Here is a 25,864-nt window from a genome sequence, read left to right on the forward strand (position 1 = left end):
AAAATTGGGAGCATCAAGTATCATTATATTCAAAGTTACTAATAGTTAAACATAGCATTTTAGTCGAAAAAACTAGTTTTTCTGAGTAAATCACCGTTTTTCCAGTTCCGATTACATAAAGGCCAATAAGAATTGGATCACCAGCTTTTAGTTGTCAAATTAAAACTATAACTTCTATTAACGCTGAAAATTGTGACTATGACATATAATTAGTTGCGAAGTTGTTGACGCTTAAACATGGTATCAGACCTCAAAACCGGCTATTTTGGGGTATATTCAGCATGTTTGGAGGTGTCCTGACAAAAAACTGCAGGTTTTATTGCGGAGAACTTTTAACACAATGTGTAGCAAGGATTGAATTAACAATATATGCATCCAAAAAGTAGTCTCCATTATTCTGGAACGGAACTTGTTTTCTGGTCACTTTTTTAGCTACAGCTGATGGCCTACCAGAGCAACATGGCGCAAGGTGTGTTTCTACAAAGTTGGAGAGGAGCCAAAGTTGAAACCGGTAGCTAAACATCCAGTTAAAGTTCATGTATGGGGTAGCATCAGTCTAAAGGGGTGCTACCAATGCTTTGATCTTCGGTGGGAGTATGAATACTGACGTTTATGTTTATGAACTTTCTTGAAGCCATTCTACTTCCCTTTGTTCGCTCTGTGTTTCCTGAATCGCACCAACAGATTCCAACAGGATAATAATCCTAAGCACACGTGTCATCTGCCTGACAGTAAATGGAAGCAAACGGTATCAACTGGTGGAAAATACCGCTTGAATAAACTGATCTCAACCTCATCGATAACATCTGGCATCAGCTAAAAACACCATCTGCGCAGAAATGTGAAACAGTTACAGTATATTCCAATTAATCTACTTGTTTCTTGTTTTGTGCGCGCTGGCCCCCGACTAAGTTTGCGGCGGCTCTTGATTGGGCAGCTCAGGCTGCCACTCGATCTCAGGGTTCGCTGCCGGCTGCGTCGGGGGTTGTAGTGGCGCCGGATGACTCGCCTCCACCGTTGGAGGATTCATCGGCTTCGCGTTCGGCGGGTCCTTCCGGCGCTGGTTTCGTTGATTTCGGAGCAGGTGGGCTGGATGGCTCGGGAGGTTTTCGCCGGAATGCAGGCCGCTTCGGCGGTCCCGGTTCCGCCGGCTCCTGGGCGTCCCGCCCACCCTGTCCCGGTTGTGGGACTCCAACCGGACCTCATCCTTCGCCTGAATTCCCAAGCGAAATCCAAGCCGGTTGCCGCGCCGCGGCGTCTTACGGTGTCTACTTGTTTCTTGTTGGTTATTTTTATTTTACCATTATTCTCTTATGCCATCTATTTCATATTGTCTGTCCTTTATTAGCCATCCTCTGATTGATTTCTCCAAATTGACCTCAAGATATTAATAATGTATGTCCTGATTTATAAACCTAAAGTCAGCATTAGTCTTTTCATTTAACTTTAGAAAAAAAAGTATACACTACATACATAATTTGTCATTCAGTTGTAAGTTATATGAATTATTTTTCATGTTTTTCTTTACTGTTAGTTCTCAGTATTTATTAACATATTAAAATACATTGTTTTTATTTCTCAATTTGTAGGATATGAACGAACCATCAAATATGATTGATGGATCAACAAATGGTTGTCCTAGCAACAGTACATATGAAAACCCTCCATATGTACCAAGTGAGTTCAAAATTGAATGTTTTAAAATCTACTGCCACAAAAATTAAACTGTTTTAATACTTGATGTACTTCAATATTATTATTTTTTTCACTGAAATCACCCCAAACAAGGCTTGAAAGCCACTTTAGGTAAGGGGTTACTTAACTACTATTTCTATGCCATGAAATGCTTGTACCTAGGGCTGGAACATAGCCGCAGCCACTTGACAGCCTGTCAACAGTGCAAGTTGTGGGATCTGAGCATGGCGGGCCAAAATTGAACAGTGTTTGATTTGAACACCTGACCACAAGTTCAACAACCAGAATGGAAACCAATGAGCCAAACCACATTCCAGTAAAAAGTTCCAATAAAAACATTTTTTTTTTTTTTTTTTTTTTGGGCAATCACTTAACATATTTCATAAAAACAGTACATTTTATTTTTATTTCAGATCATATTATGCTTTTAGTATGTTTTTTTAAATATTAATATATGATTTGATAATAAATGTGTCTTAATATTTTGTTTTTCATATTTAAAGAGGTTACAGGAGGCAAGCTGTGGTCCAAGACACTGTGTATGACAGCTAAACACTACACTGGCCTGCACTATAATCTTCACAATTTGTATGGCTACTCAGAGATGGTTGCTACTCATCAGTAAGCTATGATTTGTTATCACGTACCTAACAGGTCATAGGTCAGATGATGAGACATTGGATAAAAAAAAAATTTTTTGCCCAAGCCTGACCAACCCAAAATCTTTTCAAACTTAGAATGATATATTTAATAATTAAACCTGTATTTTAGCTTTATAGTTAGCATTTTATCAACTAAAGTTCATGGGGAGAGTGGTTATTTTTTGCATGGAACACTAGAATTAGCCCTAGCCTATATAATGAGAAATAGCCGGCCGACTGACACTGATAAAGTAGATTGTGTTTAAGCTTGTGAAAACAAAAAAGCTTGTTAAAATATGCGCTGTTGTCATTACTGTATTATTATTGTAAAGAATACAAAATTGCTTGACAACAGATACGCACTTTTTTGTGTTAGCTTGTGGTGTGAGTAACAATATGATTCCAGACTCACTGACACCCCCCCCCCCCCCAGTTCTCATGTGTTAATGCCAGTGTTTCCACACTTTACATCTTCAATCAATTTGGTAATTTTGCTTTCAGGGTGTTAATCAACATCCGTAATAAGAGGCCATTTATCATCTCTCGGTCCACCTTCCCAGGGAGCGGACAGTATGGTGGACATTGGCTTGGTGATAATGACAGTGCGTGGTCAGATATGTACTACTCTATTACAGGTAAATTATTGCCACAACGCTCTGATGAGTTGATTTGCATTGTATTTCATTAGTCATAATTTTTGGTCAAATGTATGATGTTGACATTTTAACCTTGACACACCCATTAACGAGTTTAATAGGAATATGGATGCTGTATAAATAGAAGAAATTATGTATATAATAAAGTGATTTGTTGTTCCAAATCTTTGAATGCATCCATTAATTTCAAACAAATTGTTACCAAGTTACTTAAACATTTTTGTCAATTTTTGTTTTTGATTTGTGTAGGAATCCTGTCATTCAGTTTCTTTGGAATTCCATTGGTTGGTGCTGACATCTGCGGGTTCAACGGAAATTCCAATGAGGAGTTGTGTCAACGTTGGATGCAGCTTGGCGCCTTCTACCCATTCTCGAGGAATCATAACTCCATTTATTGCCCTTCTTTACCTATCAAGTGTAAGGTAATTGCAGCATTATTTTCATCATCATTGCCAATGTAGGAATCATCAGTTTTACTGTCATTCTGTTCCTTTCCCCTCAGCACTTTCTCCTACCGTACAAACTTGAGCTATTTATTTTCTGATCAAATTCTTTCTTACTTTATCAGACATTCTCGTTTCCCTACGTCATACTCTCTTTTATCAAATTTTCTCCTGCCTCATCATGCTCACTCCCTTCTGCAATCAAACTCACTCTCTCTTCACCATCAAACTCTCACCTCCCATTAAATGTTTCCTCACACTCCCCCTCCCAGTTTCCCCCACTGGAAATTTTCAAAACAAAAAAAGTAGTTAGAAAATTACATCATATCACCTTATTTTGCCAACTAGAACCCCTCACTTAAACATTAAGCCCTCCCACTTTTTATTCCCCCTCCCCGATCACCCCCCATTCAGCAATCCTAGGTATGCTACTGACCCTTCCTCTACCTCATCAACTATCTCTACTTTCAAAATCAAACACTTTCAAAATCGTACCCCATTGGAAATAAGTTTTTGGACTTTATGGGCGTTCCGGGCATCCTTTGTGTATATGAACATTTTATCGATTTTATGTATTTTATCTGTAATGTATATACTGTTTTTTATGATGCCAAATAAAGTCAAATCAAATCACTTTCCTTCGTAGATAATTTTGTTAATTTTAATTTTTTTTTTTTTGTCTTGTGTCTCAGGATCAAGATCCAACTGCCTTTAGTAAAGCAATGCAGAAGTCAACCGCCAAAGCTTTAAGCATTCGCTATGCCTTGCTACCATATCTCTACACGCTCTTTTACCATTCACACATCAATGGAAGCACAGTAGCAAGACCACTCTTCTTTGAGTAAGTTCTCTTCAACTACCAACTACAGTACCACTTACTTTGATCATTGAAAAAATTCATCTGGTTCCTATAATGTAGTGTTTAACTTTGGTTTATGAATGAAACAAAATAACATCAGCATTTACTGGACGTTTCAATTACAATCAGCAATCTCGAGATCTTTCAACTGCCTGTTACTTCAATCTGGTCGTGAGGTTATTAGTTCGATGACGTACAGTAATGTGCTGATATTGGTTGGGCTGACCCTGTTGTGTTCAATAGGTTGTTGTTGAGAGGTCATAACACCTGGGCACATGGCATGATGTTATAAGCTAGGCCAAGGCCTAATGATTTCGGCCTAGCATAGCTAGGGCCTAGGCCCCTCTCTCTCGATTTTGGTCGAAAAGGCTCACGTAATCTTCGTCCAGTGGGACACAGTTAAAATAAACAGTTCAATTTTTACTGATTTTTCCTCTGCATTTGTTTATTTTTTAATATACAAAATGTAATACTGATTTCCTAATTAATTTATTTTTCTTAATTTCTTGATAGCTCAATTTTAGGTCAATTGACAAACAGTTGAAGTTCCATGCAGTCCAGCATAAAAATTAATAAATGTTAAAACATTTTGTTTTCTTTTAATAATTAGATTTCCTGATGATTCCGCTCTAAGGACAGTTGACAAGCAGTTCTTATGGGGTCCAGCATTGATGATTTCACCAGTTCTTACACAGGGCGCCACCACAGTTGACGCCATGATACCTTCGGGTATATGGTACGATTTGATAACGGTTAGTATGTTATCAATCAATCATTGGATTTATAAACATACCCTTGACGTTAGTCCTCCCTGGATTGTTGGCTAAAAAAGAAATGCTTTAAATATTGAAATATATTTTGGAAACATTGTAAGGTTCGTCCTGTGAACAATTGACAAGCTGGTAGATGAGTTGGATTTATAAACATACCCTTGACGTTAGTCCTCCCTGGATTTCTAATTAATAATTGTCCTGTTAATTAACAGAGCCAGTTTCCATAATATCACTACTTTGTTGCTACAGTGTTTTTCTTGCAATTAAGATAATAATGATTAATTAACAATGATACATTAATTCTTGTGTTGTTGCTGATGACAATTTTGGTGGTTGATGGCTTATGATGGCAATGATGTGTATAATGATAATTTTGTGATGGTGTAAAAGTAAGAATAGTGATCATGAAGTTTGTAAGATTTTTATGACAGGAATGTTACTAAAAATAAACAATGATGATGACGATGCTGATAAAGACAATGATTCTAATGATAGTATTGATGATGGCTGATTGATCTATTGATAAGTATGGTAGATGACGATGATAAGGATTGTGTTACAGAAGTTAGGTCTATACTCATGAAAATGTTTTAAAGTCATCACCTTATACTCCAACAGGGCGAGACCATCAACATGCCATCAACCCAGTCTGTCCGTCTTGATGCCCCTCTTGACAAGATAAACCTTCATGTGAGGGCAGGGCATATACTGCCATGGCAATATGCTAATACCACAACTACTGTAACCAGAATGAATGACATGAACCTGCTGGTGGCGCTAGATGCAAATGGTCTTGCTGCTGGAGATTTGTACTGGGATGATGGTGATAGTTTAGGTAACGAGATGCTTTTACATGCTTTACATACAGGGTACCCGAAAATGTGGGGTAGTTTTGAGGGCAAAGAATTATTAAGACTTATGTACTATAAAGAAATGTAATGTATGTGGCGGCGCTTACCTTCTGTAATGGTTAACCTTTTGCTTGAATGATGCATAATGTGCCTTGGGGAGTTATGAAACAACAATAGGAAGAGTTAAGTGATGATAGCAAATAAGAGGTGCTATATTTAATTAATAGATCAATACTGGAGTATTCATTTTACTATGTGATGTATTTCTCTAATCCATTTTCAGATACAATTAAAAATGGAAAATATAGTACATGGCAATTCAAGGCAGTGAACCAAGAGATAAAAAGTTATGCAATTAAAGACGGTTTCACATCATCTTCCAGTATGCTTCTTGGAGAAATCAAAATCTTTGGAATAACAACTACACCTGCAAAGGTGTTAGCTAATGGAAAACAAGTGAAATTTACATATGACTCCCAATATAAGGTAGGCATAATTTAATTTTTTATTTATTTGGGTACTATATATTTGGTTTTATGAAATGTGTAGTGACTTGTGTGGTGTAAATGTCATTTTATACATGTAAATGGCAATCAAGTTTTGATTTCACTTGACATGCTACAGAAGTCCCTAGTAGTTTATGAACAGATAGGACAAGTTGTTGTATTGTGAATGTTGGTTAAAAAAGAAATGCTTTAAATATTGAAATATATTTTGGAAACATTGGAAGGTTCATCCTGTTAACATTTGACAAGCTGGTAGATGAGCTTGCCGAAGATACTCAGAACTTCCAGGATACCTGAGATCTGCTGTAGGCCTAGTTATTATTATAAATATTATTGTTGCCGCCACCATAAGTTGTTGTTGTTAATGTTGTCCATATTTGCATGATACAATCAAGAGTGGGTAGAGCTTAAAAAGTAAATCATGTTTCTCTTTAAAATTAAAAAATATAAAATTAAAGTCAGGCTCGGGAGGAAAAAAAATTTTTGATATGTTGTAGAACTGATTTTTCTAAAACAGAAAAGTTGTTTGACGAAAAACTGGGGAACGGTGAATAAGATACAGATTTTTTAATATTTAAAAACTGGGGGTAAAAATAAGGTGTAAAAATGGACAGTGCCCCTTTTTCCCCCAGTTTTTAAATATTAAAAAATCTGTATCTCATTCACCGTTCCCCAGTTTTTCGTCAAACAACTTTTTTCTGTCTTAGAAAAATCAGTTCTACAACATATCAAAAATTTTTTTTCCTCCCGAGCCTGACTTTAAACAATGGATTCCATATTTCAACACGTTTTACAGTTATTAATGTTTAATATTAAATGTATCTTCTTGTCTCTGCAGGTATTGACAGTTACGAATCTGAGACTTCCATTCAACAAAATGAACAGCTTGGTTTGGTCATAACGAAATGTAACAGAACATTCTATTGGTCAATTCTAGTATACGCTGGTATTTGAATCACTTTCTGACAGACATCATTGAATTATTATTTTTACCATTATTCAATGCAATATTTTTCAGAGATATAGAATATGAATAAGAAGAATAAATAACTTATCGGTTTTCACATTCTTATAGAAAATTGAATATGAAGAATTGATGTGTGGACAAGTTTGAATAGTTTTCAATAATACAATTTCACAATCTTGCATTTTAAACAGAAATTTTCAGAGGCAAATTATAGGTAGACAGCTTTAAATTTTTAGAATCGAATGTACTGGAGTTAGCAATCAGTACAGTATTCTAATAACAACTATGTTCAGAAGGCAGACAGTATCTCAACCCCAATTTCAGGGGTGGTGCTGCAGGGGTTCATGAAGCCGAGGTGAATTTTGATGACTGTTTGGCAATTAGCGCCTCGTTTTGGGGACAGACCTTGGACCCTACATTAGCGAATTTCTGGTGCTGCCACCAGTTCAATCATGGAGAAATAAACCCAACTTTTCCTTATGGCATGGCCATCAAAATATACTGCTATCATCTCCTAAGAGGATACCATAAGAGATGTAAACATCAAATATTTTATTAGATATTTAGTTTTTGTGACCTTTTCACGTCATAATTGTGGTAAAACCACAGATTTATTTTTATTATGAAGATTTTAATGTAAAATTTTGCTCTGAAACTAAACCATGCGCTTTCAGTTTTTGACATTTATAATGAAATACATAATGATCAAATACTCATCAAACATCGTTGTGTGATTATTTTGATGTGTATTTCTTTTAAATAGATAGTGTACTTTGCATATACAATTTAAATATAATATTTAAATAATTATGCTATACATTAACTATAAATGCTTGCAAAGGCTCTGAAACCAAACTTGCACAAATACACATTGTGTATTGATTTCCATTCACAAGCCGAAATACGAACAAAAATTACATACAGGAATATGACATTAAAAAATGAATAGCACTCAAGTGGTATGCCTTAGACTTATTGCAGTATCGTCATTATTTTTAAAAATTGGCATTTCAGCTTAACAACAAAAGAGATGAATTATTTAATTATGTTTTTGTAAGTTCTTTTTACATTGGGTTTTTTCATATCATGTTGCACAATGTCTTGCTTTCAATGGGTATCTAGGAGCCAGTGGTGACACCAACAGGGCAGGGGAATTTATCTACCCCCCCCGCCATCGGACAAGCCTGGACGTCTGTCTTTCAACGCCACAACGAGGTCATTCGATGAAAACCAAAAAAAAATGTGCCTATCCGAATAACATTTACAGCATTTTGATTTCCAACGCTAATATTGTGGTTAAAAAGCATAATTTAAGCCATGCTAAGCCATAAAACTCTCCCCGTGAACCCTACCTGGAATTTTTTATTCTGGGACCCTAGCCAATGCTCTAGTCGGGCCCTTGGTCCCTCGTGGGCAAATTTATGGAGCCAACACTGCTAACAGCATTGACATATTGATGATTTGGGATCAGAAAGGCTGAATGGGAATAGGTCAAGGTTATTTTTGACTCAACACATTTCCAGTGAGCGGAGAGTGTATCGAGTGTCAACTCTCCCCTTTTAAATATGCTGGTACTTTACTTCTATGATAGCAAGACTAGTACAGTGTCTGCGATATTTTACACAGAAAATAAACATCAGAGATGATTTGATTCATGCTGACCACATGTCTAGTGCAAAATAAGCAATCTTAACTATTAAAATGCATTTCCAAGAAACAATACAGTTATCTGGTATTCCATGTCTACTCAGTTGTTGCACATGTTGTTGAACATGAAAACTGATGTCATGTATATATGTATTGTTTATTATCATTATCATCAATATAATTATTTTGCTTTTATTTATGAAGTATTATTTATGATAAAATATTGTTATAATAAAATACAATATGCAACATGGATTTAACTTTAACAACTAAATTTATTCAACTTCCTCATCTTGTATTCAGTAGCTGTGTGGTGTCTTGGTTTTCTAGATATTTAAAACCAAATAAAATATAACTAGACTGTTGAAACTTTAAGGTCAGTTTAGTAGACTCAATGCTTGAAAATGTACACAATTCTGTGATCCAACACAAAGTAACGTCTTATCATTGGTTGTCGACTCAAGCAGCCTGACAGAGGTGGGCACCTCATCACTGGTGGGTTCTCTAATATGAACAAGCAACTGGCCCGAGTAGATGCTCCAAAAGCTGATGCTGCCGTCTGAGAAGCACATGGCTAGGTACTGATCATCTGCTGCTGCACTAACATACCTACAAGAGAAGAAGTCAAAGAGTGTACTGCGTTCGTTCTTTAACATGCACATAAGCCATTTTGCACATGGGACCAATGGCTTCTCATCTGAAAGACGGTGCGCTTTTTGAAACTTACATTTCAGCCTTCCAGCTGAAACACAAGGAGAGAAAATTGAACCCGGGACCAAACGATCTTCACAGTTCAGCTTGAGAAAGTTGCTCTCTTTATCTATGAGGTATGTCAACAACCACAGGGAATAATCATAATCAACTTATTTACAGCATATGGACAAGACACATCATCTGTGTTTCTCTACCCAAGAGTATAATGGGATGCATTTGTTGATGCGTTGTACTAAACTACATGGAATACTTTGTACAGACAGCAGGAGGTTTTGATCATCATACCTTAACTGCTGCTTGTCTTCATTTGTGTACTCTAAAAGTGTTGATGTTCTGCCTGCCTCTGGATTAACAACATCTAATCGGCTGCATCCTCCGTTGTTTTGACAACCAAGCACCATAAACAGAAGACCCTAATTAATATAACGTACTGTTAATTCTTGGGAGGAAGGGGTGAAATATACTCCTGTTTTTTACCATAATTTACCAACCTTGCAAAGTTAATCATGTGGAACATCAATGCTATATAAGTCTCTTATAAGGTTTAAAAAGTCTTTTGGTTGAGCAAAGTACCCAGGAACTTTATAATTGAAGAAGGGGGCATCCTAACCACCAAGCCACAGCTATTCTCCTTTGCTCACCCACAGAATCCACCAGTGATAAAATATCATTCATTGGACATACATGCCTTTGATTTTTACTCAAGTATAGACACTTTATAAATACTGTACAGGTATATAATTATATATTAATTATTATTAACCGTATCATTAATGAAATTCATTAATTACATCTTCATATCATTATTTGTAAAATAGAAAGAAATTGTTGTCAATATTTTAAATATTAACACATGCTTACCCCTTCAGTGGAAGCTTTTAGGCATTCAGGTGCTTCAGGGAAAGATGTTGGCCATGATATGCACTTAACAATCTGTCCCAATTTAAGGTTTCTACACCAAGTGCAAAAGAAATGAAAAGCAATAATAATTTAAATACTTGAATCAATATAAACAATGCAAAGATATGCACTAATGTACTTTTACTTGTGATAATGTATGCAAGATTAAGCTTCGATCCCATACAACCGCTACACGCGATCGCCGACAGCTTTCGGTGATGCTGACTGATCAGTCGAATCAGAGCGCCATCCCAAATGCATTGGGGACTGCTACGCAGTACAACGATTGCGCTTAAAACACCGTAGCAATTTTATGGAAACCAGGCTTTACGGTATCATTCAATCTAATCTCTTAGAATAAATGTACTGTATATAGAATATTATGCATATTCTGTATTATGCATATTTATTTCATACATGCTTTGTGATAGGCTGAATTATGTGCATATATGCCTTGAACTTGGATATACACAAAAGTGAGTGAAGATATGATATGAGATGGCTAATACTAATACAAAACTAATGCTTTTACAATCTTACCCAAGTACAACATCGTCTTTAGACAATCCCACAATCCAATGCTGTGTGCCAGTGACTTCAATGACGGATGAAACCTTACCAGGGTAGATACCAACTTCACAGACTTCAGTTGGTATATTACTGGATCAAGATAGAATAAGATAATGGGTTATCAATCTCTTTAAATTAAGAATTATAAAGAATAATTTAATTATTAAAATGAATGACAAAATTTATTAACAGAAAAATAATGAATTGTGGTACTGTTGATCATAAATGTAATACAATTCTCAAATTCATTATTTGATTGTAAACAATACTGTATACAGTAATGTAAACAAAAAGTAAAATTAAAATTTTAATTTTACCTGCTAAAAATATCCAAAGGTATATGAAAGAGAGTTGACCTGTTAAACTGACATTGGTAAAAAGCACCTGCAATGCCAACATCAGCTATAGAACACAAGGTGCTTATGTGACCTCTGGCATATGAATCTGATACTCTGATCATACGCTCTTGAAGTGTATGTGTGCCGTCAATATTAAGATGAAATAACCTGAAAACAAAGGTAAAAATAAATAATAAATTAAATCAAAATACCTGTACATTTTATATTCTGAGTAAAGACGCTGTAATTTGATGGTTAACAATGCTTGTCTCTTCCAGAATTCCCTTATCTTAAAGCCTTGTATAAAACATGCTTAAAAACTCCTGTTAATAATTAATCTTTATATTATGTAGCACAATTAACAATTAGGTTGGTAAATTAAGTGCGTTATCTGTTGTGTTCAAAAGACAAGTTTTGAAGCATAATTATATAAAGGTAGTTCAATGAGCACTTATTCATATGTCAGTTGAGAAATTATTTACCTTTTTGACAATTTCAAAATCATTTACCAGTCAGATATACTTTTAATAAATAAAATTTATATAATTATTATCATGTATAATATTTGCAAATCGATGGCGCACACTGAAGCATACTCTAGTGGGGTCCTATGTCAGTATAGATTCAGATTCAGATTTAGAACTGATTCCAGAGATGCTTATAATTTTGACAATATGCTATGATATGATATGCTTATAAACACAAACCTCAAACAGGATGAAGGGAAGACACCACCAGTGGTCAACCAGATGCTTTGGTTGACACACACTAAACAAACACTCTCAAAATATTCCACCTGAAATGATTGATTTGAAATGTGAAACATCGAGAAGACCTTACAAATATACCATTCTTTATAAAAAAAATTTAAAAAAAAGAAAGAAAAGAAAAAGAAAACATGACAGGATTGGTCAAAATTAAACCTAGTTAATGCTGCTGGCCTCTGCCAAAAAGTGTCAGGCCCCTTGTAGGGCAAATCCTGATTCCATCACTAGTCTTGATCCACCTTGAGCAGACAGGTGGTAGGTGCCTGTACAGCTATTTTGCTAGTAGTCAAGGCATATTTCAGCAGGTAGAAAGGTTTGTTAATATAGGTATTTGTGTATGCATACTAGTTAAAAAAAAAAAAAAAAAAAAAATTCTCTTCACATATATTTACAGCAACTTTAATTTAATACAATACTAACTTGAGTGAGATCAAGGGTAGCTTCAACTGCCCAGCATCCATCTTTTTCTGACCACATGACTAAAGACCTCTCGAAGCAGACAACTGCAATTGATGACACTGATTCATGTTGCACACAATTTACAGCATCAAAGCAAATAACACTACCATTAATGTCATGCTGTAGAATGAAGAACTGTAAAGTTTATTTGGTTATTTTTATTAATAAATGTTTGTGATTACACAAATGGGTATTAAAATTTATATTGACATATAAAGAAAGAAACTACTTCTTTTAGTTACTGATACTGTTTTCATTAAGTACAGGGCTAAGTTAGTCAGATTAAAATAAAATTTAAAAGAATAACTAATAAGGCCCTGTTTCATTTATATTAGAGGTAATATTATTATTAGGCTCCTACTATAATTCTTTTCTTGGTTGGCCTTATATAAATTTTCTGTTAAAGCGCATAGGGCTATGTGTAATATGCGCTATATAAATATAACATTATTATTATTACTATTATTATTATATGACAATAAAAATTGTATAATCAATTGAATAATTAACAACAATGTGATCACCTATGCAGAATGTAGTACTGTTTATGTAATTGAAAAAACTACATTCTAACCGAAAGACATCCAGTGAACTGTACAGCTGATTCTTCCAATGATTCTGATTTACCACAAAGAGCTTGGGCATCAGGAATTTCAGCTGGCCGAGGAGGAGTACCTGTGGCAACGCCAGAGAAAGGGGATTCCTGTGTGACATTACTACCAATTGAGTCTTTCATCATGAGATCAACTGGTGTTCTTTCTCTGTCTCTTTCTAAATTGTTTTGCATAATCCCTATTTCAGAATTGTTGCCATCATTTTCAGCCATGAGTTCTTCACCAGGACACATCACGTCATTGTCACTTACATTCATCAATTCTGAATTGGAAGAATTGTCTTTGTGGGTCTCCACCTCACTTTTTTCTTCCTGTTGTTTACAAGATTCAAAATGTTCTTCACACTGAATTATTAAATTTATACCATCACTACCACTGGAAACAAGTGGCTCAGAATTCAGACCAGCTCCTGTCAAAGAATCACCCTCACCAATAATTGATGGCACTTCAGATACAAGAGCACTACTACCTTCTGAGCAAAGAAGATCCAAAGACCCGCTGTATTGGTTGTCTTCTAACATAGGTCTTAGAGTTACTGCATCCTCATCTGTAATAGGTCTTTCAGCATTTTTATTTGAGATTTCATTAGATTCAGAGTAGAGTTCCTCAAACTGAAAGTCTTTATTTTTTGGTATACTTTTAGGTAGATATGCTTTTATAGCATGTTTCTGTTGCATATTTAATTGTATGCACTCCCAATGTGAATCATCTTCTAAGTCTAAGACTTTGCAGCTGGTGTTTGTTATTTCAACAGAATGTTTAGGGGATTGCCTTGCCATGACAGGTGAGTTTCTAACTTTAGCAACTTTCAGGTGGACAAATTCAGAGTCAGGAAGAAAAAAATCTGCAGATTTTTGAAGAAGATGATGTGGATACTTTGGAAAGATTTTGTGATACTTTTCATTAGAAGATGAGATGACAGGTTGTGAATGTTCTCTAGTTAATATTTGTTGATTTGAACAGATAGGTTCTTGTTCTTGGTTCTTAATGGACGATTCTAATACTTTTTCATCACTCCTGTCTATGTCAGAAAATTCTAATATCTTTGCTGAATTTCTCGTATATTTGTCACCATCCATGCTGATTAGCTCTTTGGGATGAACATCTAATGGGCTATTGTCACATGATTTTACCTTCCTACGTGACAACTTCGATCGTCTCCTACTTCCAATTTGTACTGCACTTTCAGATGCACTTTGGCATGTAACATTCTCTAACTTTCTAATTGGACATGACTTTGGTGAATCTTTAGAAGAGACACTCAATTCATTACTACCAACTTCAGAAATTTGTTTGAAGCTTTTTTGGGAAGACCTCAAAGATTTCTTTCTCTCTTTCCTTAACGATATCCGTGAATCAGAGCTTGTGCATAAAGTTTGGAGAATAGATTGAGATTGATCGGAATCCGATGAAAGAGTTGTGGGGTCAATCTTACCCTCTGTCATACTTGGCTGAGGACTGCACACCTCAGGTGATTTATGTTCTGCCTTCTTCATTTTGTCAGGTATTGAAGATTTTTCAGAGACTGTATCAGGACTGTCTTTTAATTCCCTTGGTAGTGCTGATTTACAAGAAGTCCCTGACCATTCTTTCCACTTCATACTCCTTGTTCTTCTAACATAATACTCAGCAGGATATGGCATGTCATCCATCCAGGTGTGACTACTATTTCCACAGCTATCAAACTCCATGGACTCTTTAAGACTTGGTGCCAAGTATTCCATATCCCGAGATCGCCGCACCTGTTTTTTCAGCTGCTTCCCTGGCTTTGATGATGACCTTTGAGAAGATTTTCCACTTCCTAGAGATTCCTGACTCTTTTTAATAACTGTTACATTTTCACTGGTTTTCTTGTCAGTTCCTTGAACATGTTCAGAGGACTCTGACTTAACTCCATGTACAGCAGAATTAATCGGCATCCCATGACTGTCACCCTTTTCAAGACCCACTTGGCTCACACTGCTTTCAGATTCTTTGCTGTCTGAAGACTTTTTCTCTAAATTGGCTTTATCTCCAAGAGAAAATGACACGCTACTCTTGGAATGCTTCAAATCATTATGAGAAGTTCTTTTTAAATCAGTGTCAGGCAAAGAACACTGATCTGATCGTGACATTGTAGATGGACATGATACATTACTGCTTTCTTTTAGATACTGTGTTGTGGCTTCAGCATTCTGAAGGGCTCTTTGTTCTGCTAATTTCCTTTGGACATGTGATCTGGCTTTTGCAGCTCTTTCTGACCTCTAAAATTAAAGTAAGAAAAAATATATGTAAACAGGTATACCATAAATGATTGGATAAATGTAGAAAGTTTCATTCGCTATCAGATTTATTATTGTCTGTCACTAACAGTTGACAAGACCTAAGATTATTAAAGGATGGTAATTTTGCACTGGAGAGTGAATATGTCTACTCCATTTTCATTATGCACTTGTCAATTGTAGTCCGCCACCCCCCTTCCCGGGCCTAGCAGGGACTTTGCCCGGGATGTAATTTACTAAACTGTTACGTGCATGTGAAAGTCCCAGCCACCTCCCGGAAATGCGGGGCATTGTACATCACCGGCTAAAGTCCCCGCACTACCTACCGCCGGAAAATATTTCGTAGTCCCGGTAAAATGCCCCGCTAATAAATGATTGGATGATAAGTAGCTATTGTAACAAACATACAAAGCGAGACAAAAACAATTTGAAGATCTAGCCCATCGGTGTAGCCTATTTCTGAATCGGAGAAGCATGTGAGAGGCCAGAAATATGCTTGCTTGATGGATGCACTACGCATGCATATCACTCTAGGCAGATTTTTCCATTACCAGCAGGACTGTACCTAAGGAAGTTTCATCAAACATTGTCTGACAAAAATCTGATAGTCCATGCCCAGCTTAACAACATAGACAAGGAAGTTTAAAACAACTAAATCAAACCTGAACATTTTGTTGAATCTTGGCATACTTCTTTTTCATTTCTTTAATTCTCTCCTCCATCTGTAAAAATGGTTGAAAGTAACAATGAAATTCAAAATCATAATATTAAAAATAAGTAAGTATTGTACAGAAATATAGGTTTGCGGAGACCTGCTCAAATAGGCTTGGCTAGTGAGCCGTCCGGTCGTCTTTTGGACGGCCAACAATTATCTAGGATGGCCACTTTTACCGTTAAGGCTTGGACGGCTTGGCCTAATCAGCTTGGCCTAGCCTTTTTGTCCCTAGTGTACATTTAGCAAATTCTTTATATTCTTCGAATCTATCGAATATTCACATTAAACCAAAGCTACAGTAAATCATATTTACATTTGATAAAAACAACCTTTATTGATTGAATGCACGTTGTTTTCATACCAATATTCAGTGGGGATTCCGAAAAATGTAAGGCTTAATTTGTGTACCCAGTGAAAAGTTCACTACAACACGCGTCGTGTTAAAAACATTTATACCCCTCTGGAAAATGGACGGTTCTGAGTTGCCCACAACGCATACACATGTTTCTGCACATACAATACTTTTGAGATTCGGTTCCCCGACATAATATTGTTCGTAACTTGGTAACATCAAAAATTTAATTTTATTAGTCAACAAAATATAGTAGGTCTAGGCCTCTCTCGATTTGGAGGACCTAGAGTAGAATTTACACTAGACTAATGCGAGAGATGAAGATGCATCTGCATTAGAAAACTGTGAGTAACCGCAGCCATGCGCAATCAGTCTATAACTGAGATACATTTGTGATAGTTTTGAAGACAAAATTCCAACATTTAAACACCTTTAAATGTTGCTAAAGATGATCATTTTCTTTTTTTTTCTTATGTTTGGGAGGGGGCATGGGCCCAAGTAAGCAGGGCCCGCCCATTGGCTCAGGGCCACGCCCACTGGCAAACCACTGCCTTCTCCCCATAAATAAACTACTACTACTAGGCTAGGCTACAAACAACACCTTCAATTTCAATGCTTCAAATATTGCCAACTCTACAATTTATATACAGGTGGCGCCAGAGGGGGCTGGGGGGCTATAGGCCCCCTTCCCCCGTCGGGGAAGACGATAAATTTTGTCGGGGAACAAACAAATAAAAAAAAATATTTACATGTAATATTCGTTTAGCCACCATATTGTTTGTGTTAACTTTTCATCACAACAACAACAACAAAAATAATAATAATGATAAAAATAATAATAATACGTGATAGGTGAAGCAACCTCGACCATGACAACGTGGTTGACAGATTTCATGCAAAATTTTCAAAATATAGAATTTCACTTTCAAGAATGAGGATTTGAAAATAAATTAGATGGTTACATTGCATACTTTTTGTTTCTTGCTTTATTCGAAATGTTTTGGTTTTGGAAGCTGATGTCAACATTAGAAAGCACAGTCTACATGAAGTCATATTATAGTAACTCAATGCCTATCAAATAAGTAATAAAAATTCGCCATAATTCATCAAATATCCATGGCTTCCAGGGGGAGAAGCCCCCTGGACCCCACCAAGTGAGACTGGATTCGCTCCACTAGCCTCCCCCCCCCCACCCGTCGGGGCCTTTAGCCCCTCCGTCGGGCAAGTCCTGGCGCCACCCCTGTTTATATAATGAATTTAATTGATTTTTTTTATCACTTTTAATGCAAATAATCTAAAAATATACGCATGAGATTGTACTGGACCGCCTGGATATCTGGCGGAATGGCTACATCACACACCTAAACCTAGCCCAGGCTAGCAGGCCGCTATGCTAAGGCTTGTCTCCTAGGCTATGGTGGGGTATGTGATAAGATGTGTTCGTGCGCGGCCGAAACAGTCCTCCTTCCTAGGCCTAGCTATGCTCAGGTCTAGGCCTAGTAGTAGGTAGATCGCTACTAGGCCTATGCTATGAATAACATCACAGACCATAGAAACCACAGAAATACTGTAAATGTAACCCTAAAATTTACATTTACAAAAGTAGTAACACCATTATTTCTTACGTTTTAGTTGTTGCTTTTTCTCTTTATACGTCGAGGTTTCTAAATTCGCCGCCGAGCATCGCTTTCCATAATGGACTGTCAGAATATAATTGACAAAAAATATTTAATGTTTTCATTTGTCTGCTTTTTCTCTTTAAAAATAGTCAAAAACAATGGGATATATATTTGGAAACATATTAACCTTAGGAATTTGTTAGAAAGGCTGCTAAAAATCGGAAATTTTGTAGTAGTGCATTACGTAAAACAAATGCAACCCTATGCGATAATAGTACAGACCTTTTTTAATATTGTTTTTCAACCAGCCCCAGTAGAGTGGGAAAGTTGTACAGTGTTGTGAAGGGATGCCAGTCAATTCGAGCGGATGTCAATTCGAGCGGATGTCAGTTCGAGCGGATGCCAGTTCGAGCGGATGCATTTAGTGCGAACTATAACAAGGGCGAATTTATCGTCGCCCTATTCTTGTATTTGTTTTAAATGCAAAAAATGCTATTATTACTAAGGTTCTGAAAAGTGTTTTTTGGTACTTTTTGATAATTACTGCATGTTTGAATTACAGTCTTTGCAAATCCGACTACCAAGATGGCTTCTAACAAGTTAAAACTACAGTATAATAGAATTGCGCACTTTTCAGCTTAAAAAAGAAAGTGTATGTTTTACTAGAGTGCATGCACGAGAAGCACACACACAAGACGAGTGACCATTATTTTTTTTTTCACGTTACACAAAGGGGTGTGGCTAGCCACCCTATTCACCACCCCTCCCCACCCCCAGATCCGCCACTGATTGGGGTTTTGTATTTTAAAAAAGTAAACTGTATTTGTAATTGAATAATACAATTTTGTAATTGTATTTGTAGATTGACGATTTAGGCCTATATTGGTAAATGGGAGAAACTTTAATTGTGTAATTGTTAATCACCATAGGAATTTAAATTATTTTTACGTATGTAGGTGTGTCAGAAGGTGCACAAATGAATGGTGTAGTAGTGTGAGACAGGGGTGGTTTTGCCATTATTTTAAAAATTTCAATGCATTTAATGTTATGTGCTACTCATTTATCTATTCAGGAACTGTTGTGTGCCCCCTCCCCCTTTGAAAAATTTTGGATACACCCCTGTGACAAGTAACAGTACAGTAATAATGACATCATACCAATTTTCTTCTAAAGTTCAAAACCCACTGTTTTTTTTAAACAGGTGGAAAGGATAACATTGACTAAAAGTTAGTATAATTTAAGATATATCATTATTTTTATGACTGGGGGTATGTTTGTTTGTTTATATATTTATTTACTCTAAGATAGAGATGGCAGGCTATAAAGGAAATTCTATTCCTAATAGCATTCACTTACCATATACATTCAGAACAAATTGAACTTTATTATTTGTTAACCTAAAAATCCATTAAATACGACATGCTATACATAAGGCTATAGGCGTCTTCTCCGGAACCGACTGGGGCTTTCCCCTGCCTCCCAGGCAAAGCTTGAGCAAATTGTTAGCTCAAAAATAGAAATTTTAAAGTAATTCGTATATAACTCGCACAGGTTGTTGTTCTCACAAGTGGATCTTCTTCCGCTCGAACTAGAATCCGCTCGAAAAAAATCCGCTCAAATTCGCTCAAATTGGCCTTCGCTCGAAGTGGCATCTGCTCGAATTGACTGGTTCCCAGGCTGGATTATGAAAGGTTGTTGTTTGTTGTTATTTCGCAATTCGCGACGTCATCAACGAGTACAATACATTCAATCCCGTAATATGATTGGTCTATTTTTTTCTAATTTCCATAATGAATTTTTGTCTATTTAAAAAAAAGTGTGTAAGTTATGAAGATGGTAACAATCATAAATCGATTATAAATTTAATTATACATTTTTAGACAAAAAATAAACCCTCTTGGCCCACGGCCCATTTTTTTTTACACCATGACCATGCATAATATTAACCTGCAGTGTATATATACGAAGAATTTTTTTCTATTAGGATTAGAGTTGACTAACTGGTACTTGGTGTGGTACTAGGTTTATCGCATTTATGGTTTAGGGGCCGCGGTTTACCTCCCTCCGTTTAGTCATGCTGGATCAGGAGTAGTAAACTCGGCAATCGTGGGTTCAATTCCCACACGGGGCAGGTTTTTTTTTTAATTAAAAAAAAGAAATTTAAGGTCGTGGGTTTGATTCCCACACGAGCCAATTTTTTTTTCTTTTTTAAGGCAGTTTAGTTGATGGTGGATAATGATAGCAAACCTGGAGGTTGTGTGTACGATTCCCACACGAACCAACTTTTTTTCGAAGGTGGATAAAGAATAGCAAACCTGGTGGTTGTGTGTTCAATTCCCACACGAACCAATTTGTTATTTGGTTTTTTTTTTTTGTTTTGTTTGTTTTTTTTAAGGCAGTTTAGTTGATGGTGGATAATGAATAGCAAACTGGAGGTTGTGTGTTCGATTCCCACACTAACCAATTTTTTTTTTTTTTTTTTTTTTTTTTTTGCGGGCATAATTTCAAGACAGGATTGTTCATTCAATTCATATTGAAATTAGTGTTTTGATGGTGATTTTTGTTTTCATTCAATGGGAATCTATATATTTTATATGAGAAGGATCTATGAATATTCAGCTTTCCGGTTGCTGGGCGTTGGGGGTGGGGAAGGGGAATGAACAATAAGATATTTGATTGGTGAACAGCCGAAATGGCAATTTAAAGCCAACGAAGTCGCTAGAGGTAAAAATGCAGCCTCTATGCGGTGGGCGGTCAGCATAGCACCAATCGAAAAGTGGAAAATGACGGTGACTTTTTCAAGCAATACAATTGAAACAAATACTAAAGCAATCAGAAAAGGATTGCCTCCCAAATACAGAAGGCAATACAAAAATCCGACAAGTATTTGCTGAGATACGACTGTGGAAAGACAAAATATGACCTAAAACATCTAATGTCAGCGTGAAACACTTTTGCTAGGCTATTCTCGCTCTTAAACTTGGTTGAAAATGTTGCAAGAAGAACATTTCGTATTTTTTAGAGCTTTTGGAGCAATACATATGGCTGATAATTTTACGTTATTTGGTCTGGTCGAGGTGTTTTCACTTTATTTGACAATAGACTGATATTATTTCCACTCACAATAGTGTAGTCGTAATATTACTAATACAAAAATGTGAAATTCAAAAAGGGAAGAAAAGCAAAAATCTCTTGATTGATTTTAAAAGTAGTGTACATGCAAAAAGACTAAATTAATCACTGTTTTAAGTTTATCTTATTTGTTTTTCATGGTTTGAATTTTGAATACGTCACAAGCTAATCAGTAGTTAATAAATCATTATTTTTATGAATGTTAGTTTGCACGAAATATATAAGAAGGCATAATTATGACAAAAAGGATAACTTTTAAAACTTTTTATGATGAGTATTTCAGTGGCAGATTCAAGGGGCCCAGCCGGCCCACCAACCCTATTTATTTTTTCGAAATTTAAAAGTGGAGAAAAATGAAAATTATATTCAAATTTAGTCTGAGTGTGCCATCTCCGACCAACTAGAGGTTCCATAATCATAAATTTTCTTACCTCAGCCCGAACCATGGTGGGAATGAGGTCGTCTACACTCTCCATCTATAAAGGTCCCTCACTGGGCACAGCTCTATTTCAAATTACTGGATCCGCCACTGGACATTTTAAATTTTTCGTATGGAAATAAATGTTAATTGCATTGCTTAAAATCAATTAAAAGGCTATAGGCCCCAGAGCTTCTCGGGGACTTCGCCCCCTGCTACCCAACCAAGACTTTATTTTTCATTTCGTTCCCCACCACCCCACTGTCAACCACGGATCGACGCCCTTGATTGTTTATTTCATCACGTTAACAATTACCATTCAAGTAAGTATTATAGGCCTGAGCATTTTTTGCAAGTGTTTTTACACGCATGGAATATTCAGTACATTTTCACGACAGGTTGGGCAAAATTGCACATAAAAGCCCCCTAACGTAAATCCAGGTACACAGTAGTTGAACCAACTTCAACATATCACAAATACAAATGTGCGTGACGATATTTTATTGCTTTAGAAATGTGATTTAAAAATGTATCTTGAATCACGCACTGATTATTCAATATATTTTCACGACAGGTTGGGCAAAATACATATAGGCCCCTAATTGATTCTCCTAACGCAAATCCAGGTATTGTCTATCGTCACGAAAATAACATTTACCATTCAATAATAGAACAGTCATCGACCTACTTGCAGTGAATTTAATCTAAAATGTATTCATGATGTTATGAAGATCTGAAGTGTTCAAAAACGTACACAATAATAGTACAACCAACTTTAATACCACAAACACAAATGTGCGTGATGATATTTTATTGCTTTAGAAATGTGATTTCAAAAAAGTAGTGCATCATATCATATCATATCATTTATTTTTCCAGTATACACAAAAAAAACATAAAGGAACAACCGTGACTGCCTGGTTTAATTGCCCAAAGGCAAAAACAGATGTCTGCTGTCAAGGGGCTCTCCACACAGTACGGTTACATTAAAATACAAAAATAGAAGATTTAAAAAAAATACAATCTGAATTAATGTCAAGCTATGTACAATTTAGATTAAAAAATAGGGCTTGCAGTAAAATAATCATCATTTTTTTACAAAGTACAATGTTTAAAATTTAGGGCTTAAAATGCCCCTTAAGTTTTCTAATAAATTAATAAATATTGCAAGAAAGTTCATCCCTAAGGTTAACTGGAAACAATTCCCATATGCGTTGAAAACAATTAAAAACAAAGAACTTAAAGGCATTTGTGTAAATGAGTAAACTTAAGATGATCATAATGCCGTAAATTAACTGAAATAAGATTACAAATATCAATTTTTAAAATACCATACAAACATTTAGCAACAAATGAAATACTTAAAATTTTAAAACGGTCTTCAATAGAAATTAAATTAAGACGGGCTGGTCTATCATTGTAGGAAAGTTTGCCAGAAGAAATCGAAAAGCAAGATCTTGTAACTCTTCTCTGAATTTGTTCGAGAGAGCCAGTATGACTTTTCTGGTATGGAAGCCATGCTGGAATTCCATATTCCAGGAGAGGGCGTACCAGGGCAAGATATAACCACCTAATTAATACTTCCTTTTCTTTACATCTTACAATCCGTCTAATGAAACCGAAAATTCTGGAGGCCTTAGCTTTAACAACATTGATTTATTTTCCTATGTGAGTTGATCATTATACCAAGATAGTTATACAAGTTTACAACAGGTAAATTACAACAATCGATGTTATATTGCGATGCACTCTCTCTATGATAACGAGATCTGGTGATGTGCATAAGTTTATATTTTTCTTTGTTTAGGTACATTTTATTTTTGGAACACCATTCAAAAATAGCATTGATATCCTTTTGTAAAGCAGTTTCGTCATCTTTACATCTTATTATTCTATACAATAAAGTATCATCGGCGTATTGCGGTATCGACGATGTAACCTTTGAAGACAAATCAAGCACAAAAAGATTAAAAAGGGTAGGTCCCAAGACGGATCCCTGAGGGACACCAGATAAAACTTTGGATTTTATAGATTGACCTCCCCTAAACTTAACACATTGAAAACGGTCATTGGGGTATGATCTGAACCACTGTAAAGCAGATCCACAAACACCATAATTGTGCAACTTACGGAGCAGGATGTTGTGACTAACTTTATCGAAAGCCTTGCTCCAGTCTAAAAAAATAGCATCTATATGGGGTGGCATCCTTTCATCTAGCACTCCTGTCCAATGATGAAAGACAGTACTTACTAGAGTAGAACAGGGTTTACCTTTAACAAAACCATGTTGTGTGTCAGATAATAGACCATGATCCTGCAGATGTTTATTAAGTTTAACAGCAACAATTCTTTCAAGTAATTTCCCTATTACAGAACAGAGGGAAATGGGCCGATAATTTTCAATTTTGTTAATATTTCCTGACTTATGAATTGGAACAACATTCGCCTCCTTCCACTCTGCAGGTAGGGCACCAGTTTCAGTTCCGCAATGTAAAGAGCTGAGAGCTTTAACATTATCGATGTGATGTGATCAGGTCTAGAAGATTTGCCTTTTTTCAAACTGGTAATCTGTTTAAAAAAATCTTAGAACCGGTAGTTCTGATGTCACCGAGTGGAAGGAGACCACGTGCTTACTACAATGAGATGGTAACAAAACGTCATTTGATATTGGATCGTTTGTAAAATTAGAAGTAAATAAATCGTTAAAGGCTTGCGCAATTTCGTCAACATCCGTTACAACTTTACCTTTAGAAAAAAAATATTTACATTTGGTTTTACCCGAGCATTACGAACGTAAGCCCAACAAGATTTACCATTATCACATTTTGTGGAAAGCTTCCTTATATATTCTGTGTAGGCTTTATTAATTGAACGCTTTACTTTATTTCTAAAAACTTTGTATTTTTCCCATTTAGAGTCTACATTTGATTTTACCGCAGCTTTAAAAAGTCGATTTTTCTTACGACACATTATAAGAATGCCTTTCGTGATCCAGGCTCTTTTGCTTTACGCGTAGGTCAACCCTGTTTAAGTTGTCTAAAAACTTAGATTTAAAGCTTTTCCAAGCAGTATCAACATTAGTGCAATCTAAGTCCCAGCTTGATGAGGAAAAACATTCAATAAACTCGCATGTATTAATTTTTGAGTAAAAATAGAAGGACCCACTGGGTCTAGTTATGGTTTCATTTTTAATATTGATATTAAACGATACACCTATGTGATCACTACCTAAGCCTTCATGCGAAGCAACATTACTAATCATGTCATTATTGGCATAAACATTGTCAATTATTGAGTTAGCATTGCCTTCTTTATGTGTATACGTAAGGGCTTGTTTCTTGTTGTTTTTTAACTTGCAGCGTTTGGGAAAAAGGTAATAGGTAAATTGTAATGAATATAGTCAGTGTCGTAAATTGTAATGAATTTAATCAATAATATATAGCATCTAAAACCTATTATTATTGAAGAGTCCTTTTAAAGTTTAAATAGGATTTTTTTAAAGTTATATTTTTTAGATCATTAGACCTATTGAACGAGCCCCCAATAGCCCCGGGCCCCAGTGCTGTGCACTGACTGCACTGTCCATACCTACGCCACTGGACCTAAGTATTATTAGTGGTTACATAACGTTTGTTATGCACTGTATCATGCGCTATAGAAGTGGAAGACCATAATGTATTGGAAATATACCTCTTTCTCTCTCTCTCTCTCTGGTAGGGCCTACAGTACACTCAGTTTAAAAGTGTAAGGTATAGGATAATGTGGATTTAAACATTTTCCTAATGGTAATGTTCAAAATAAGTGTCAAGGAAAGTAAGTATGATTGTTGGAAAAAATGGTCAACATTTTATTTTGAATTCTCACCCCGACCTTTGCCTGGGCGCAGTGGGCGAAGGTCTGGATCCGCGTCTAGTTAGCATGAATTTTGTAAGCCAGGACCCATAGTATTTTGTTACGTTTCTTCACA

At 35.9% G+C, this 25,864-nt stretch overlaps 2 protein-coding genes across 6 annotated transcripts in view; one reads left to right on the forward strand and one right to left on the reverse strand.

Annotated features, from left to right (window-relative positions):
* LOC117122799 (lysosomal alpha-glucosidase-like) overlaps positions 1-8,347 on the forward strand; it is a 26,496-nt gene extending 18,149 nt beyond the window's left edge. For all 4 annotated transcript variants that reach the window (XM_033268539.1, XM_033268538.1, XM_033268541.1 and 1 more), the window contains exons 10-18: positions 1,590-1,677; positions 2,199-2,316; positions 2,838-2,971; positions 3,242-3,414; positions 4,128-4,276; positions 4,905-5,046; positions 5,686-5,902; positions 6,202-6,404; positions 7,263-8,347. In XM_033268539.1, the coding sequence (XP_033124430.1) occupies positions 1,590-1,677; positions 2,199-2,316; positions 2,838-2,971; positions 3,242-3,414; positions 4,128-4,276; positions 4,905-5,046; positions 5,686-5,902; positions 6,202-6,404; positions 7,263-7,325 (1,287 nt within the window). In that variant the 3' untranslated portion in view covers positions 7,326-8,347. The remainder of the gene's footprint in view (positions 1-1,589; positions 1,678-2,198; positions 2,317-2,837; positions 2,972-3,241; positions 3,415-4,127; positions 4,277-4,904; positions 5,047-5,685; positions 5,903-6,201; positions 6,405-7,262) is intronic.
* Positions 8,348-9,216: 869 nt separating this feature from the next.
* On the reverse strand, positions 9,217-18,453 carry LOC117122798. Of its 2 annotated transcripts, none has more exons than XM_033268536.1 (10): positions 18,354-18,453; positions 16,324-16,383; positions 13,361-15,643; positions 12,748-12,906; positions 12,268-12,356; positions 11,540-11,728; positions 11,193-11,312; positions 10,614-10,704; positions 10,038-10,165; positions 9,217-9,647 (listed from the first exon to the last, which is right to left on the reverse strand). In XM_033268536.1, exons 2-10 carry the CDS (start codon positions 16,381-16,383, stop codon positions 9,416-9,418), a joined length of 3,351 nt encoding a protein of 1,116 aa, XP_033124427.1. In that variant the 5' UTR covers positions 18,354-18,453; the 3' UTR covers positions 9,217-9,415. The 2 variants fall into 2 exon arrangements, with proteins under 2 accessions (XP_033124427.1, XP_033124428.1); XM_033268537.1 differs by lacking the exon at positions 18,354-18,453 and adding an exon at positions 18,090-18,151.
* Between the last annotated feature and the right edge of the window lie 7,411 nt (positions 18,454-25,864).

Source organism: Anneissia japonica, unplaced genomic scaffold (assembly GCF_011630105.1).
Source record: "Anneissia japonica isolate Jap-2015-1 unplaced genomic scaffold, ASM1163010v1 scaffold288162_len571657_cov150, whole genome shotgun sequence".
Taxonomy (NCBI): Eukaryota; Metazoa; Echinodermata; class Crinoidea; order Comatulida; family Comatulidae; genus Anneissia; species Anneissia japonica.

What these genes read in the sequence shown, in the direction of transcription:
- LOC117122798 (XM_033268536.1), bottom strand. Translation starts at nt 16,383, where the DNA reads ATGGAGGAGAGAATTAAAGAAATGAAAAAGAAGTATGCCAAGATTCAA. An exon ending in TTCCCTTCATCCTGTTTGAG is followed by an intron (nt 11,729 to 12,267) that starts GTTTGTGTTTAT and finishes CTTTGTTTTCAG; the next exon opens with GTTATTTCATCTTAATATTG. An exon ending in AAAGACGATGTTGTACTTGG is followed by an intron (nt 10,705 to 11,192) that starts GTAAGATTGTAA and finishes CACTTGGTGTAG; the next exon opens with AAACCTTAAATTGGGACAGA.